Here is a 17,254-nt window from a genome sequence, read left to right on the forward strand (position 1 = left end):
CTCTTCATGTTCCAGTTGAGATTACGATGGAATGACAAATGCACGACACCTTTGAGTCAGTGTGTTTTATTCTTTAGTTACTAAACTCCCTTAACTCACTGCCATGATCATGCGTGTGCAGCTGTTACCGTGTGAAGCGCACTCCGCAGGCGGTGCACTGGAACGGTTTCTCGCCGGTGTGTGTCCGCATGTGCCGCGGCAGCTTCCCGGCTCCGTGGATGATCTTCTGGCAGACGGGGCACTGCTGCGGCGTCTGGGACTTCCTCTTCCTGCCACTCACAGCTGTGACTCCGCCTCCCCCTCCGTCCGCCAGCTGTGATTGGCTGTGGTGGGGAGTGGCCCGCCCCTGCAGGTAGGGATGGGGTATATATTATAATTTGCAATATAATGGTAAAAACTACCCCCACTGAAACAAAATGCTTAACGATAAAACCTATTATTGGTCATTACATGTGAAATAGTTTACACACTGCAGACACTCAGGCTAACTTCATATATATCTATAATGAGATGCCGGATCAGATTTCAGAGATTCTGGATCCAGTGTTTTCCAGCACAATGTAAGAACGCCATTGTTTTTCTTGTGAAATTCCCAATAAGTTTGATGTGTCACATGACCCTCTTTCTATTGAAAAAACAAAAGTTGGATCCAAGATGGCCGACTTCAAAATGGCCCTCATGGTCACCACCCATCTTGAAAAGTTTGCCCCCTCACATATACTAATGTGCCACAAACAGGACGGTAATATCACCAACCATTCCCATTTCATTAAGGTATATCCATATAAATGGGCCACCCTGTATATAGTATTTTCTATGGTATTTTCCGTGTGACAATATACAGTATCCACCGCCTCAATGTCAGACAAATACATGTTAGATCAGTAGTAAACTCGTCCCTCTTCATGATAGAAGGATCATGTCCTGCATATGTGCTTATTTTTGATTAAATCTTCTTTGAAATGTTATTAATCGCAAAAATACAGACTTTCCTCCATGACTCCCATTCAGTTTTTCAGGGTTCATACACACGTTTACTACTGAAACTGCAAGACTTTTCCAGAACTTTCAAGTACATTTTCATGACCTATTGTTTGATGTAATGTCTATATATGCAGGGTAAATAATAAGAGAAACAATGACGTTCAAATTTATTACAGCAAATTACAGAACACGCAGCAGTCTATTTTGATTAAATTTGTATTATATATCTATGCAAAGTTGCAATAACGATGTGAGAGCAAGTTTTTGGTTAAGGACAGAAAAGAAGTAAAGACAACTAACCTTAATTCAAGTTAGGACTGCACAATATATGGTTTCAGCATCGATATCGCAATGTGTGCATCCACAATAGTCACAACACTGGATATGCAATGATGAGATTATAGTTTAATAGAGTTTAATCATAATGGAGGAAAGGTTGGTCATCTGCATGCATTCACCCAAACATTACTCACCAGTCACCACAAAAAGAATATAACTGAATAACTCCAATAGTATTGAAACAAGTGAAGTGTGAGTAAATAGTGAGGACATTTTAATCTGAGTGAACTGTCCCTTTAAGGCCTGTGACTGTGTGAACATTTCAATATTTCAGAGTTTAAAACATCCGACCACAAGACATGTTTTGTAACTTTACTCATTCATTTTATTGTCGGCTTAGTCCCTTCATTCATCCGGGGTCGCCACAGTGGAATGAACCGCCAACTTATCCAGCAAGTTTTTTACGCAGCAGATGCCCTTCCAGCCACAACCCATCTCTGGGAAACATCCACACACACATTCATACACCACGGACAATTTAGCCTACCCAATTCACCTGTACAGCATGTGTTTGGACCATGGGGTAGCACCCGGAAGAAACCCACCCGAACGCAGAGAGAACATGCAAACTCCACACAGAAACGATCGGACCAGCAACCCAGCGACCTTCTTGCTGTGAGGCGACAGCACTACCTACTGCGCCACTGCCTCGCCCTTTGTAACTTTAATAAAGATGAAATAATATATAATGAAGACTGTGCAGTGATGATTATTTATTATCTGTACCTGAATAGTGAACACCTGAACACTAGAATTCACTTTTATCTTTACGATATTTTATTGATCTATGCTTGTCATTCACATCCTAGTATACATCACAGAAATGCTAATTATAGTAATGTCAGATTTTTCCAATATTGCGCAGCCCTAATTCAGCTATACAGATATCTGTTAAACTAATTTCCAGGACTTTTCCAAAACTTTTCCAGGCCTGGAAAATGCCATGTCAAAATCCAAAGACTTTCCCAGGTTTTCCATGACCGTATGAACCCTGGATTTACTTCCTGCCATCTGAATTTCATGCGTCACTAGAACCACGTGATTAAAAACAACATAACAAATAACATAACCGCCTTTTTTTTTAACTCCGAGTGAATACTTCCGAATTATCAATTAATAATATTGTTATCAATTCTCCTGTGTTCATATGAAAGGTTCAGGTGTCCCAATTCTCTTTAGTTGGAGGTGTAGCGGTGAGGGCCAATTCCTAGGGGGATATTTCCAGCCCTATGAGTAGGCGAACAGGGACTGGGCCTAAACACCAGTGAATATTGTGATATGAGCATATCAGCCATCCCTACCTGCAGGCCAGACTCCTCCTCCTCTGAGGGTGTGTCTTCAGGTCTGCGTGGGATGGGCGTGGCCTCCTGCAGCCAGGTTCCACCTCCGTTCATCAGCACCCCAGCGGCGGGCGGCGGGTGTCCCTCGTAGCCGTGTATGTCCTCAGAGCGCCGGCACACGGGTCTGGCGGGGGATACGGAGCAGCGGTCCTGCTTGCGGCGAGACGGCAGTGGCTCCGCCTCCTCCACTGCATCCGTGGGGGCGTCGCCAGTCTCACCCAGGATGTCCCGACAGGCGTCGGCCACACACTGGATGCCCAGCAGCTGCGCCCCCTTCAGGACGTCCCGCATGCCGGAGCTGCGGATGGTGAGCGTGGCGGTGTAGGCGAACTCCAGCAGCGCCGCCAGAGCGTCCGGCGCCACGCAGTCCAGCTGGCACACGCTGCAGCCGTCACCCGCGCCCTCGCCACCCTCGCCCTCCTCCGCCCCGAACAGCCGCCGGAAGTACAGACTGACGGCTGCCATGACGGAGCGGTGCGTGGGGTAGCGGGCACCGCGGGAGGTCAGCGTGAGGTCGCAGAGCAGGCCGCGGCGCCGCTGGGCATTCAGCCGAGACAGCAGCTCATTACTGTGCTCCGGGAAGGGGATCCCGATCAGACCGTCCTCTCCTGGAGACATCGCCACCTGCAGGCACATATGAGGACCAGTTAACACACACACACACACACGAGGAACTGTACAGCATTCACACACACACACACACACACACATTCATTTAATCGGCTTCGTCTCAATTTCAGAGGTGGAATGAATCGCCAACTATTTCAGCATCTGTTTTACATAGTGGACGCCCTTCCAGCTGCAACCCATCACTGGGAAACACACACACAATTATTCACACACACACTCATACACTACGGCCAGTGTAGTTGATCAGTTCCCCTATAGCGCATGTGTTTGGACTGTGGGGGAAACCGGAGCACCCGGAGGAAACCCACACCAACACGGGGAGAACATGCAAACTCCACACAGAAACACCAACTGACCCAGCCGGGACTCAAACCTGCGACTTTCTTGTTGTGAGGCCACAGTGTGAAAATGTTATTTATTTTATCCTGAGCATTCTGATAACGGCATTTCTTCTATTTTTATTTGCTATTTTTAAATCCGAGAACATTAGAATAAACTTTATATTTATAGCCCTTTTCCTACATAACATGCACATTAGAGTGCTTCACTAGCACAAATATTAAAGAACAACAACCTCAATGTCAGTAACTCATCAAAACAGATATACAAAATACAGCAGACATATTATATGCACGTAAAACTAAACAGATAACAGATATAACCAGATTAATGCAAACATGTGCACAAATATAAACACATGCATACACACACATATGCAAATACAGTTAAAGGCAGAATTATTAGCCCCCATTTATTTTTATATTTTCCCAATTTCTGTGTAACGGAGAGCAGATTTCTCCAACACATTTATACACATAACAGTGTTAATAACTCATCTCTAATAACTGATTTATTTTCTCTTTGTCATGATGACAGTAAATAATATTAGACTAGATATTCTTCAAGACACTTCTACACAGCTTAAAGTGACATGTAAAGGCTTCACTAGGGTAATTAGGGTAAAGTTAGGGTAATTAGGCAAGTTATTGTATAATGATGGTTTGTTCTGGAGACTATCGAGAAAATATATAGCTTAAAGGGGCTAATAATATTGAGCTTAAAATGTTTTTAAAAAACGAAAAACTGCTTTTATTCTAGCCGAAATAAAACAAATAAGACTTTCTCAGAAGAACAAACATTATCAGACATACTGTGAACATTTCCTCAATCTGTTCAACATCATTTAGGAAATATTTAAAAAGAAAAACTATTCAAAGGGGGCGAATAATTCTGACTTCAACTGTGCTTTCATTTTCTCTGTCTCACTCGCGGCAAATGTAGCCTTTGACAGCAGGCATCAGTGTTTTTTGAGATTGAAATAAGAATAAGGGATGATGGGCCAGGGTGGTGCTAGATATGTGTGTAACTTTGAATAAAATCCTGCTGACGCCTCTGGAAGAGAGAACTCAGAAACTGGTTGTGAGAATGGAGATGTGGGCATGTTTGTGCCAGTCTGTCAGGTAAAATTGCTTAAAACACTTTAATATTTTAGAGAAAGTAGTTAAAGTTTGCACAGCCGACGACTGGTCCACCCGTGACCAACCCATCAGTAAATATGCAGCCTGTTTTTTGATTACCTGACCAGCTCATTAACAGCAGCATCCACTAAAATAACTATGTGCTCCTATTGGGCCGTGTCACACACGTGGGGGAACTCGTCATAATGAACGAGGAAAGATTAAACATGCTAGACTTTCTGCGACGGTGTTGTGAGGCTCGGGGATTGGTTGTCATGAACTATGCCACATTACTCAAGAAGAAACGATTGAATCTTGTGTCACGACGTCTATTTGTCGTTTAGGAATCTCTACGACACCCTACATCAAGAAAGTCCAGCCGAAATCGTGTGGTCTGACCGGGGCTTAAAATTCCCGGTATTTAAAGTTTGCACATTTCTGGCTAAACATTTCATATGTTAAAGGTGCAGTGTGTAATACTGTGGTTCAACTGGGTATTGCAGTCCAGATTAAAAACATTCCCTCTGCCTCTCTCTGACCACTTGACGCACACATACAGGTTGCCAGATTGAAAGTACGGCCTCATCTGATTGGTCAAATTTGGATAAACAGTCTATGCATGCACATGAAATAAATATACTAAATCATTTCTTATGGGTAAATCTCCACAAGCCTGATGTGTCCTTTAAATTTAGAAAAAACACAAAGCTCCAACTTTGAACAGGAACTCTTCAGGTCAGGTCAACACTAAATGAAAATGGGTTTGTTTATCTGAAGAAAGCTCATCCTCTTGTTTTCTGCAGGGTTGTGGCTGATACCTGGAGTATATTAACACGCATAAACATCTTTATTTTGCATTTATCACCAGTTTTAATAACTGATCAGGTTTAGTTTTGGGCTGTATAGTTTACAGGTTTTGTATTGCTGTAGTTTTATTGTTCTGGTTATAAAACAGGAGAGCTGCAATGATCATGAGCTTCACAGTAAAAACATTAATGAAAGTGTTTGAGAAACATGACGACATGTATTGTGTTAAACACAGAGGAATCCAGCAGAGTTACAGTTACACATCTGACCTAACATACAACATTTCAGCAGTGAACATCCACTGATAATACCCAAACTCAAACTATAATAAACAAAACAGAATTAAACAAACAAACACCTGAAAACACTGAAGATACCAGATGACTAGTCAACCATCACATAACAGACGCAGATATAAAATATATGCCAGAAAAACAATCACACACACACACACACACACACACACACACACACACACACACACACACACACACCTCTTGCTTTTTACTTCATGTGATGGAGGGCTTTAATAAGGGCTTAAGGCCTCCTCCCAAACACAAAACGCTAATTTAGGACACACCCAATCCAGAGCAAGCAGGATCAGCGGATCACACACACACACACTCGCCCTCGTCGTGCATGCTATTATTTGGTACACATTATTGACATTAAATGCTCTGATTTTAAGAGACGCTGCAGCTCAACATCCTCCAGTCTGCCTAAAAGCCTGACGAACTGCGTGTGTGTGTGTGTGTGTGTGTGTGTGTGAGTACGTTTTTTTGTGTGCACAGTACATGCATGTACGTGTGCATGAGTGCACGTACATCCGTGCATGCATCAGTGTGTGTGTGTGTGCACGCATGCATACTGTATACATGCTCATGCATTTGTGTGTGTTGTATGTGTGTATCTGTGTGTTCTGTATATGCATTTGTGTTTGTGTGCATGCATATGTATGCGAGTACATGCATGTGTGTCTGTATGTGCGCACATGCATGTGTGTGTGTGTGTGTGTGCTGGGTTGTGTGGGTGGGGTAAACACTATGGGACACAGAAGAACAGGGAGAAATTTGACTTCTATTTTCCGCTCAAGATTTACATCACAACCTGCTCCGAGAAGAGTTTCCATCTGCAGGAACACACACACACACACACACACACACACACACAGATAGAGAGACAGGCAGGCAGGCAGACAGGGAGACAGGAGGAGAGTAAGAGCACATGTAATAGTAACAGCTCTATTTTTATCATGAACACAAAGACAACGGATTCACACACACACACACACACACACACACACACACACACACACACACACACACACACAGTGTTACAGCAGTGTTCTTCAGTCCTCTCGTCTTCAGCTATACTCAGCTGCTGTGACTCTGTCTGCAATATGAAGCGTGACAGACACACAGAACTGAATGAAGACGAGTGACGGACCCCAGAGCGGAAACACTGCTGCACTTCTGTGTGTGACGACCGACACGCAACTGCAGCAGACTGATGTGTGTTAATGAGGGTCTCCAGACTCACACACGTCAATACACTCAGTCAATACACACACTCAAAACACACACACACACACACACACACATTCAAAAACACTCACACACACACACACACACACACACACACACACACACACACACACACTCAAAACACACAAACACACACACACACACACACACACTCAAAACACACAAAACACACAAACACACCCACACACACACGCACTCACTCAAAAACACACACACACACGCACTCACTCAAAAACACACACACACATACACATAATCACAAACATTCACTTAAAACAATCAATCACAAACTCAAACACACACAAACTCAAACACACAATCACGGACACACACACACGCACACCTGAGCCTCAATCTTTCCACCAGCAGCCCGGCGACCGCTCCACTTCCCCTAACGACCGGCAGCTCCATACAGCCCATAATACTAACCTCCAAAACCCAAGAGTGCTGCTTAACAACAATACACTCCAACACCTGATTAACCTGATCCAAAACACACACACACACACACACTCATGCGCGCACGCGGAACAAGATTTCCCTGGAACAGGTGTGGCGTCTTAAGTCTTCTGGTAACGTTACACAACGGAGCCGGAGCAGATTAGAGCCTCAGAGGAAGCTCAGAGGAGAGTGAAGGCGGCGCTGGGCCCCGAGCGGCCCCGGACCCTACCGTTCGGCCCCTCATGGCGGTGGGCAGGAGCTGCAGAGCGCTGTGTGTCATCTCCTCCTCTTCTGTCGTCTTCTGTCTTCTTCTTCGGCTCTTCCTGTGTCTTCAAGAAGGTGCTGGAGACACCACCCCCCACCCCCCCCCTCGGCGCCCACTCGCCCGCTCCCGGCGCATCCGCTCCTGTACACACACACACACACACACACACACACACACACACACACACACACACACTCGTTTACTTTCCGAAATAACGAATCTCTCGGATCGGCAGCGGCCGCAGGAAGATCTTCAGCACCTCATCAGCACTTTCCATCTGCACATCTTCATTAATCGCTCCGGCTGGAGACACACACACACACACACACACACACACACACACGCACACTCTCTCGAGTTTCCAGAGCAGACATGGACACGATAACTACTGCGAAATAGCAAAGGTGTGAAGGAGAACACACACACACACAGACCAACAGCAGATGAGGCTCACACACACGCACACACACACACACACACAAAAATACACATAAACACAGACCAACGGCAGATGAAGATCACACACACATAGACGTGCGCACACACACAGACCAGATGAGGATCACACAGACACACAAACACACAGACCAACGGCAGATGAGGATCACACACACTTACACGCACACACTTTTTTACATACGTATGTACATACACAAACACACACACAGACCAGATGAAGATCACACAGACACGCAAACACACAGACCAACGGCAGATGAGGATCACACACACTTACACGCACACACTTATATAAATATATACATGCATACATACACACAAACAAACACAAACACACACACACACACACACACTTATTTACATTTGTATGTACATACACACACACACACACACACACACATATATATATACATATTTACATTCATATTTATACACAAACACACACATACTTATATACACACTTAAATATGCACACACACACACACACACATACATATTTACAAACGTATTTATACACAAACACACACATACTTATATACACACTTAAATATGCACACACACACACACACACATACATATTTACAAACGTATTTATACACAAACACACACATACTTATATACACACTTAAATATGCACACACACACACACACACACACATTTACATACGTATTTATACACAAACACACACATACTTATATACACACTTAAATATGCACACACACACACACACACACACATTTACATACGTATTTATACACAAACACACACATACTTATATACACACTTAAATATGCACACACACACACACACACACACACACACACACACACACACACACATTTACATACGTATTTATACACAAACACACACATACTTATTTACACACTTAAATATGTATACACACACACACACACGCATAACCAGATGCATGCACAGTTTTGCACACACAGACATACAGACTATGAAATACACACACACACACAGCCAGATACACACTCATACAGGTATACATTTACATTTAAATTCATAATCAGACACACACACACACACACACACACACACACATACACATACACGCTTAAATTAAACACACACAAACACTATCATTTCAGAAGCTGTGTGTGTGTGTGTGTGTGTGTGTGTGTGTGTGTGTGTGTGTGTGTGTGTGTTCTTATGTAGAGTTTAGTCTTGTTTCTCTCATACAAACTCTTAAATGAGTCTGCATTTTCTGCACAATGCTGAAATATTCTGGTGTGTTCAGAGATATCGAGTCTAAATGAGGAGAGTTTCTCACTGAAATAAGCAGAAGAATCGTGTTTTTGTTCTGAAGATTATTCCACTTGTCTGAATGTTAAACTCTCCTCATTCTGATTATTTATGAACACAACACTATATTTTAACTCATCCAGGAAAAGATTCCTGATTTAAGAGTTTTTAGATATCTGGACTACAAACAAGACAGAAATCTCTGCGCCAGCAAAGCATTGCAGTGTGTGTATCGCCGTGCCCGTGTGTATCGCTGTGTGTGTAAGATACAAACACCCGTCACACTCACCAAACAAAGCTGAGCTACAGATCCAGAAACACACACACACACACAAATACACACACGCACAAAAAAACACACACACACAAACACACACACACACACACACAAATTACAGAGAGAAGAAATGAAAACAGAGCAGAAACCATAAGATGAAGATCTTTCCAGAAGAGCTGAAGAGAAAGAACTGACTGTGTAGAGATCCTCACCTCTACACACACACACACACTTACACATACATACACACACACACACACACACACACTCCTCAACCTCAGCTACGCAGCTTCATCTGTTGTGAGCTGACAGCAGGAAACTCACCTGCTCTGCATCTGCACTGAGTCTGCCTGAGATCTGCTCTGCTTGTAAGCTCTCCTCAGTGTACACGGCTCTTCAGCTCCGTCTGGAAACCCGTTATCAAATTCAACTGCATTTAAGCCAATCACAAGATGAGTGAATATGAATAAAGTTTGCTCTGAATATTAACCCAATCTGTTCTTCTGCATGTAAAGATCTGCAGTGAAGTCCAATGGATCTGGACTGAATCAGTTCTGAAATGAAATCAGATGTGTTTGTTCTAAATCTGAATTAAATCTGTGATGAATGTAAACTGCAGTTTCAGACAGGATCACACTACACAATGGGTTTCCATTAGCTTATGTATTGACGAGCATTAAGATTAAGCGTTTATTAAATCACAGAGTTCAACATTTACTAACATGTTTTTAAATGTAACCGTCTGCTTATTAACATTTGTTTTTATTGCACTGTAATAAATCACCTGCACGTTATTTCTTCATGTTAGTAAATACATGAACACACATGAAACTCAAACTAAACCCTATTGTGAAGCTTGACCAAAAGAAATCTACATCTGAATAAACTGCTCTGGGGTGTTTCCCAAACAACGACGCAACTCACGGCTGAACTATCATAGTACGACGCATCGTTTGAGAAAAGAGCACTGTGGTGACGAGTGTTTCCCAAAAGCTGTAGTTTCTCTGTGGCAGATCCATCGCTTCAACCATGTTAGTTATAATGTCAAACACCCATAATGATGCTCTGAACTGGGTGGAGGAACTACTGCTATAGAGAAGAACCACGTCAATACTCTGTGCAGATTATATTGTGTTACACACACACACACACACACACACACACATTTAAAATACAATCCAATATTAGTTTTGGTGAAAGCATGCACTCACTTTCTATATTAACTGAAATATACAGCAAAATCCTCTGAGTAAAATTTACTCAAAGCAGCACATACAGTGTAGAGGCTGTGTTTCCTTCACAGATATTATAGAGAACATCACATACTCTATTCTGCAACATACAATCACTTACAAAAGCTCACACACACTCTAATATCATGTATAAATCATATAAATAAATAAATAATGAGGCCATTTACTAAGAAATGACATTTAATATTGATTATTTACAAGGAAATGAAAACAAAATCCTACTTTAATAATAATATTAATAATATTGATGATGATGATGATGATGATTATAAAGTAGGATATTATTTATTTTTTTAAAAGTCTTTTACAGTTTGACACATGTAAACCACTGCAGAAATGTTCTAGCCAGCAGACCCATGTCATATACAGCAGCAGTTCCCAACAGGGGGGTCGCGGCCCACAAGAGGGCATCAGCAAGCTCTTTGGTGGGGGGGATGGGGGGGGGGGGTCTCGTCATATTTGAAAAATTTAGCAGTACTTAGCAGTAAATTAGGAGAACGATCATGTTGCTTAGTTCACTTCATCCCCTGGCTGACAAAAAAAATGGACAAATTTGTAATATGTGGAAAAGACAGTCTTACTGATCCACCTTCAGCAGCTAATAGTAATGACCCAACCATAGTGGACCCAGCTGAGTAGGCTCCAAACATTCCAGGTCACGGCGCTAGCAATACTGGAAACGCGAAATCCAGGACATGCCAAGATAGTTACCTGAACGATGGTTTTATTCCATTTTCCCGAAGCAAAGAGTGTCTGACTCAGCTACAGTGTATTATCTGCGCCAGAGTTCTTGCAAACAAATGCATGAGGCTTTCCAAATTAATAAGAGATTTGCAGACAACTCATCCCCAATACTGCAAGTTGTCCCTAATACGGCCTACTGATGTTTTGCTTTTATATTTTACATTAGGCTGTTATTTGTGCAAAAACAACCCTATTCTGTCATATCTACTGCAAACGTACATAAGCAAAAATAAATGTGTAAATGTGGAGGGGGCCTTACAATATTTTCCAGCAGAAAAGGGGGTCACAGACAAAAAAAAAAGGATGGGAACCACTGATATACAGTACAGATCCTTCATAAATAACCCACTATCCATTAAAGCATTCGCGTATGCTGTGTGTTTTGTTTTCACAAGCTTTGCAGACGCAACTCCGCTACAGGTCACCTATATCTTTTGTCATGAGCCACGGCTTTGTTCAAAATGACATCAATGTGTTCAAAGTGCACTGCGAAGGGAGCATATACAAACATCAAGATCACCAAAACTGAACTGTAGAAATATTTTGAGATCAAATTGCAGAGAGAGAGATGAGCTCAATGCCTTATTATTAAAAAAATCATTCCAAGTTTGAATGTTAGACTGTTCTAAATGATTAGGGAATAGGGGGGATAACTGGGAATAGAACACAGCCTGGAACTACATGTCAAACTACAGCTCCAGAGGTGTAGCTCAAGCATAGAAGTTTGCGACTCAGTTTGCGAATGTTTGTTGGAATGATTTATTTGGGAACGCCAAATCAACAAACTATGTTTATAACGACATATCTTGCGACCTTAATTGGCTAACGATGGTTTCGGGAAACGCACTTCTGTGTGTTCACCGAGTTTAAATGTGGTCTGCACTACACCAGCACTGACTCCACTGCAACTCTGAATCATGATAAAGACTGATTCAGATCTTGAATTTAAACTGCAATGATGCTTTTCTGACAGAGAGTTGAGTCCTGTAAAAATTAAAAACTCTTTAATCAGTCCGCATTTTCTAGACGAGCACAAAATGTGCTCCTGTTTCCAGAAACAATCAATCGAAATGAAGCGAGTTTCTCATTAAAACAAGCAGAATAATCTGACAATGGGGAAAACTAAAGAATCTAAAGTCAAAAGCAGAAACAGGATGATTACTCCAGTCCGTGTTCAGATCATTCTGCTGTTTTAATGAGAAACTCTCTTCATTCTGACTCTTCCTTGATGAACACAACACTACATTTACACCAGTCTAGAAAATGCTTGATTTAAGCGCTTGTGGATATCTGGACTAGAAACAAACAAGACACACATATAAGTAAGATCAGCATCTGTGCAGTGTGTTTGTGTGAGCTGGACCACATAATAAAGCTGTAAATGTGAAACACACAGGTGCAGAGTGTCGGAGGCTGACGGATCAAACACGCTTTCACTAACACAAACTGAGGATAGGAAGTGTTCAGAAACGCTGGTGATTTCCTCCGAATGAGGGAAAACCCGGACAGAAGAAACATTAATGAGCACTTCAGTGATGATCAGCATTAGAGGATCAATCAACAGAGGTGCTGTAGAGGAGTTTCAGCTTCACCGCTTCACTTTCACTGCTCTATTACTGTAAATAATGCCGGCGCTGGTCCACAGTCAGCTACACACACTCTGCTTCAATACTCAAACTGTCTGGGTGAATTAACCACTGCTCAGCTCTGAGCATCACTCAACATCTGAGGAAACGGTTGTTAAAGTGCAGAGCTGGTGTGTGCATCTTAAACATGAGAGAGAGAGAGTGTGTGTGTGTGTGTGTGTGTGTGTGTTTTATTAAAGTGGAGGATCTGACATCTTCTGTCCGTCTCATTCACAACTCCACGAGTGTGTTTGACTCTCAGTGCTTTACTAAATCACTCTGGTCTAATTATTTTAACACACTCAGACACACACACACACGGACACACACATACACACACAAACACACACACTGACCAGATGTTGGTTTACAGTGGTTTGACTCATGAGAGAGTGTAAAAGCTGAACTCATTCACCTGTGCTTCACATTAACACGGTAAACACACACACACACACACACATCAACACAGTAAACACACGCGTGTTCTGAGCAGACGCTGCGTGATTCAGGTGCTGAATGGAAATAAAAGCTGTCGAGTGTTTCTGTTCGAGTCACCGCGGGTTCTTCCCCATCACAATACGACAATATGGTTTCCTCAACACTGACACATCACAGAGAGAGAGTGTGTGTGTGTGTGTGAGAGAGAGAGAGATGCACAGCAAACACACACTCAAGTGTTTTTATATCAGGTATTTTCTACAGCCCGACACCAACAGCGAGAGTGAGTGAGGAGCAGAGAGAGAGAGAGAGAGAGAGAGAGAGAGAGAGAGAGAGAGAGAGAGAGAGAGAGAGAGAGAGCTCCAGAGCAGAGGCTGTGTTGGTGTTGTATATTACACTACTGAAGCCTTGTACTAACCTGCAGCACACTTACTGTTATTGCACAGACACATCTCTCTATATATTATTAATATTATGACTAATATGTCACTAAAGTCACTTTATTAAACTGTAGAGTTGAATTTTCAGCATCAGAAGTGGACAGAGCAGAGATCAACATCCCATAATGCAGTTCACCACCACTAATACACACAACACACACTAACTGCTCATTAACAGATATTACTTACAATGTAATATATACAACAATACATACCCATAAGTATAGATAACACACTCACTCACACACACACACGCACACACACACACACACACACACACACACACACACACACACACGCACATAAATATTAAACAACCACAAACAAAACACACACACATACACGCATATAAATATAAAACACACAACCACACACACAAAAAACACGCACAAAACAATGACACACACACACACGCACACACACGCACACACACACACACACACATTCAAACACATGCACATAAATATAAAACAACCACAAACAAAACACACACACACATAAATATAAAACACACAACCACACACACACACACACACACACACACACACACACACACACACACACACACACACACACACACACACACACTCACACTCACACTCACACACACATTCAAACACATGCACATAAATATAAAACAACCACAAACAAAACACACACACATAACAACACACACACATACACGCATATAAATATAAAACACACAACCACACACACAAAAAAACATGCACAAAACAACACACTCACACGCACACACACGCACACACATGCACACACACACACACACACACACGCACACACGCACGCACGCACGCACGCACACACGCACGCACACGCACACACACACACACACGCACATGCATATACACATATGCACACACACGCGCACACACACACACACACACACACACACATGCGCGCACACACACTCGGGGTTTCTGCAGGTCAGATTTCAGCTCACTATGAATGAAATATCAGACTTATCGACGCTCTGGATGGCACGGCTGAGCCAATGATAACAGATGTTCACTCGCCTCATCAGAACTATTGGGCTGTTTCTGAATCACAGACTGTAAAATATGTCAAAAGAGACTAAATCAAGTAAAAACAGACAAGTTTAAAAAACTCGAATACACTGAATGTGAGCACAACAGCGTGTGTCAAACGCATGGAGAACGTTAAACTAATGTGTTCGTAAGAAAGAGGATTACAGCGCACTGCTGCAGAGTTCATTCCCACCCTCATGTTAAAGCTGTAATAAGATGTATTGTTGGTGACTGGTGGGCCTGATCAGGGGTGCGATTCCGAAAACCAGCGTTAGCCAACTAAAGTCACAAGTTGTGTTGTTACAATATAGTTCAATGATTAGGCATTTCCCAAATCCATCGTTCCAGCCAGGGGCGTTACTAGACATAAAGCTCTACTAGGGCACAGCTCCGCCTCAAAAAGAAACGAAATAAATAAATAAATAAATATATAACAAAAAATGATAAATAAATAAGAATATTGCTATTATACAATTATTATTCTAAATAAATAACAGAAATTAATCCTAAATGTAACTGGAAAACAATCTAAAGACACAACCGGAGTGATGCTAACATAATGTACAAAATCTTTTGCATGAATATTTATTTTATTAGAACTATATAGATAATTTTATAGAATACAAACAGTTTAATAGAATCATCAGTTGTGTGTTGTCTTAGACCGGACTCATGGTCGAGAATTAGGTTTATTAAGTCTTACCTCCCTGACTCATCATCGCTTTTAGGCTTCATATAAACCTCTGTCAGCAGGCATGCTCAGACTAAATATGACTGTATCACCACTATATTATTTCAACTTTGTTTTGTCGACTTGCTAAACTCACTGTGTGCCGACACCCTCATAAGCCGGTTTAACAATGCATGAGCGGCACGTGAGCAGCACGGCTATTTTTTCGGCGAGCATGTTCACAACCGGGCCACCGGGAAGCGCGTCAGCGTCAAGCAGGAGCGGTGTGTGTGTGAGGCTGCGGGTATGGATATTTTCTGTGCACATGCTCAGTTTGCTTTTGATTAAACTGCATTGCCTTCATCAGCGTTGCTTTGGTTGCACATCGAGAATAAGGCCTTTATTCTGGGATTAGCACTCTTAATAAACACACTTGCATATAAAGTAAATCATATCTCAAAGCATTTACTGGGACACAGATTATCTCAAATTAAAGTCAGTTATCTTTAGTAAAGCACAATCCCGCTCTTCTGTTTATTTGACAGGAGCTGCGTTACATGAGCTCAGAGCTGGATATGATTTATTCAAGCTTTATGAATTTAATAACTGCTGGAAAATCAAGCTTATACTATTGAAACTGTCTGAACTGCCGGTAGATATACAGCCAATACTTAAAGCTGAAGCATGTCTGTGTGTGTGTCTGTGTGTGTGTTTTGGAGTGACACAGCACTATGGTGTGTGTGTGTGTGTGTCCTGCGCTGATGTTTACAGCAGTATTACAGCCTCCTGATCCTCCAGCTTCATCCTGAGCGCTTCAGTGTGTGTGTGAGGATGATCTGGGTCAGCGGCGTCTCTAAAGTAGGCCAGCAGCTCTCTCTCTTACACACACACACTCACACACACACTCACGTTAAACAGGGGAAACTGCATTATTAATGTGGAGCTGGAAGAGGCTCAGTGCTCTCCTGCACTTCCTGTGTGTCCACTTCCTGTGCAGATCATCTGACCACACACACACACACACACACACACACACACACACACACACACACACACTAACGGTTTCTCAATATGTGTTCTTAAGTGATCTTGTGTTTTGAGTTCTCGTGTAACTTCATCATCAACCAGCAAAGTTGAGCTCCAGTCGACCGCAGGAACAGAGGACCCGTGACAGAAGCCTGATGTGTGCCTGATATCCCAGAAGTCATTGCGACTAAATACAGGAGGA

The 17,254-nt window shown here is 42.4% G+C and overlaps 1 protein-coding gene across 5 annotated transcripts in view; it reads right to left on the bottom strand.

Annotated features, from left to right (window-relative positions):
• Positions 1–17,254, bottom strand: part of zbtb7b (zinc finger and BTB domain containing 7B) — a 37,007-nt gene that overhangs the window by 2,352 nt on the left and 17,401 nt on the right. For 2 of the 5 annotated variants that reach the window (XR_012391376.1, XM_073924721.1), the window contains exons 3-4: positions 2,625–3,287; positions 129–346 (exon numbers count right to left, since the gene is read on the bottom strand). Coding sequence is in view for 3 of the 5 variants with exons in the window: in XM_073924721.1 (XP_073780822.1) it covers positions 129–346; positions 2,625–3,281 (875 nt within the window). In the remaining 2 variants the exon portion in view is untranslated. Of the gene's footprint in view, positions 1–128; positions 347–2,624; positions 3,294–7,444; positions 7,634–17,254 lie in introns of those variants that run through there. The other 3 variants (XR_012391377.1, XM_073924722.1, NM_200629.2) reach the window with 3 other exon arrangements.

This window comes from Danio rerio, chromosome 16, assembly GCF_049306965.1.
Source record: "Danio rerio strain Tuebingen ecotype United States chromosome 16, GRCz12tu, whole genome shotgun sequence".
NCBI classification, from domain to species: domain Eukaryota; kingdom Metazoa; phylum Chordata; class Actinopteri; order Cypriniformes; family Danionidae; genus Danio; species Danio rerio.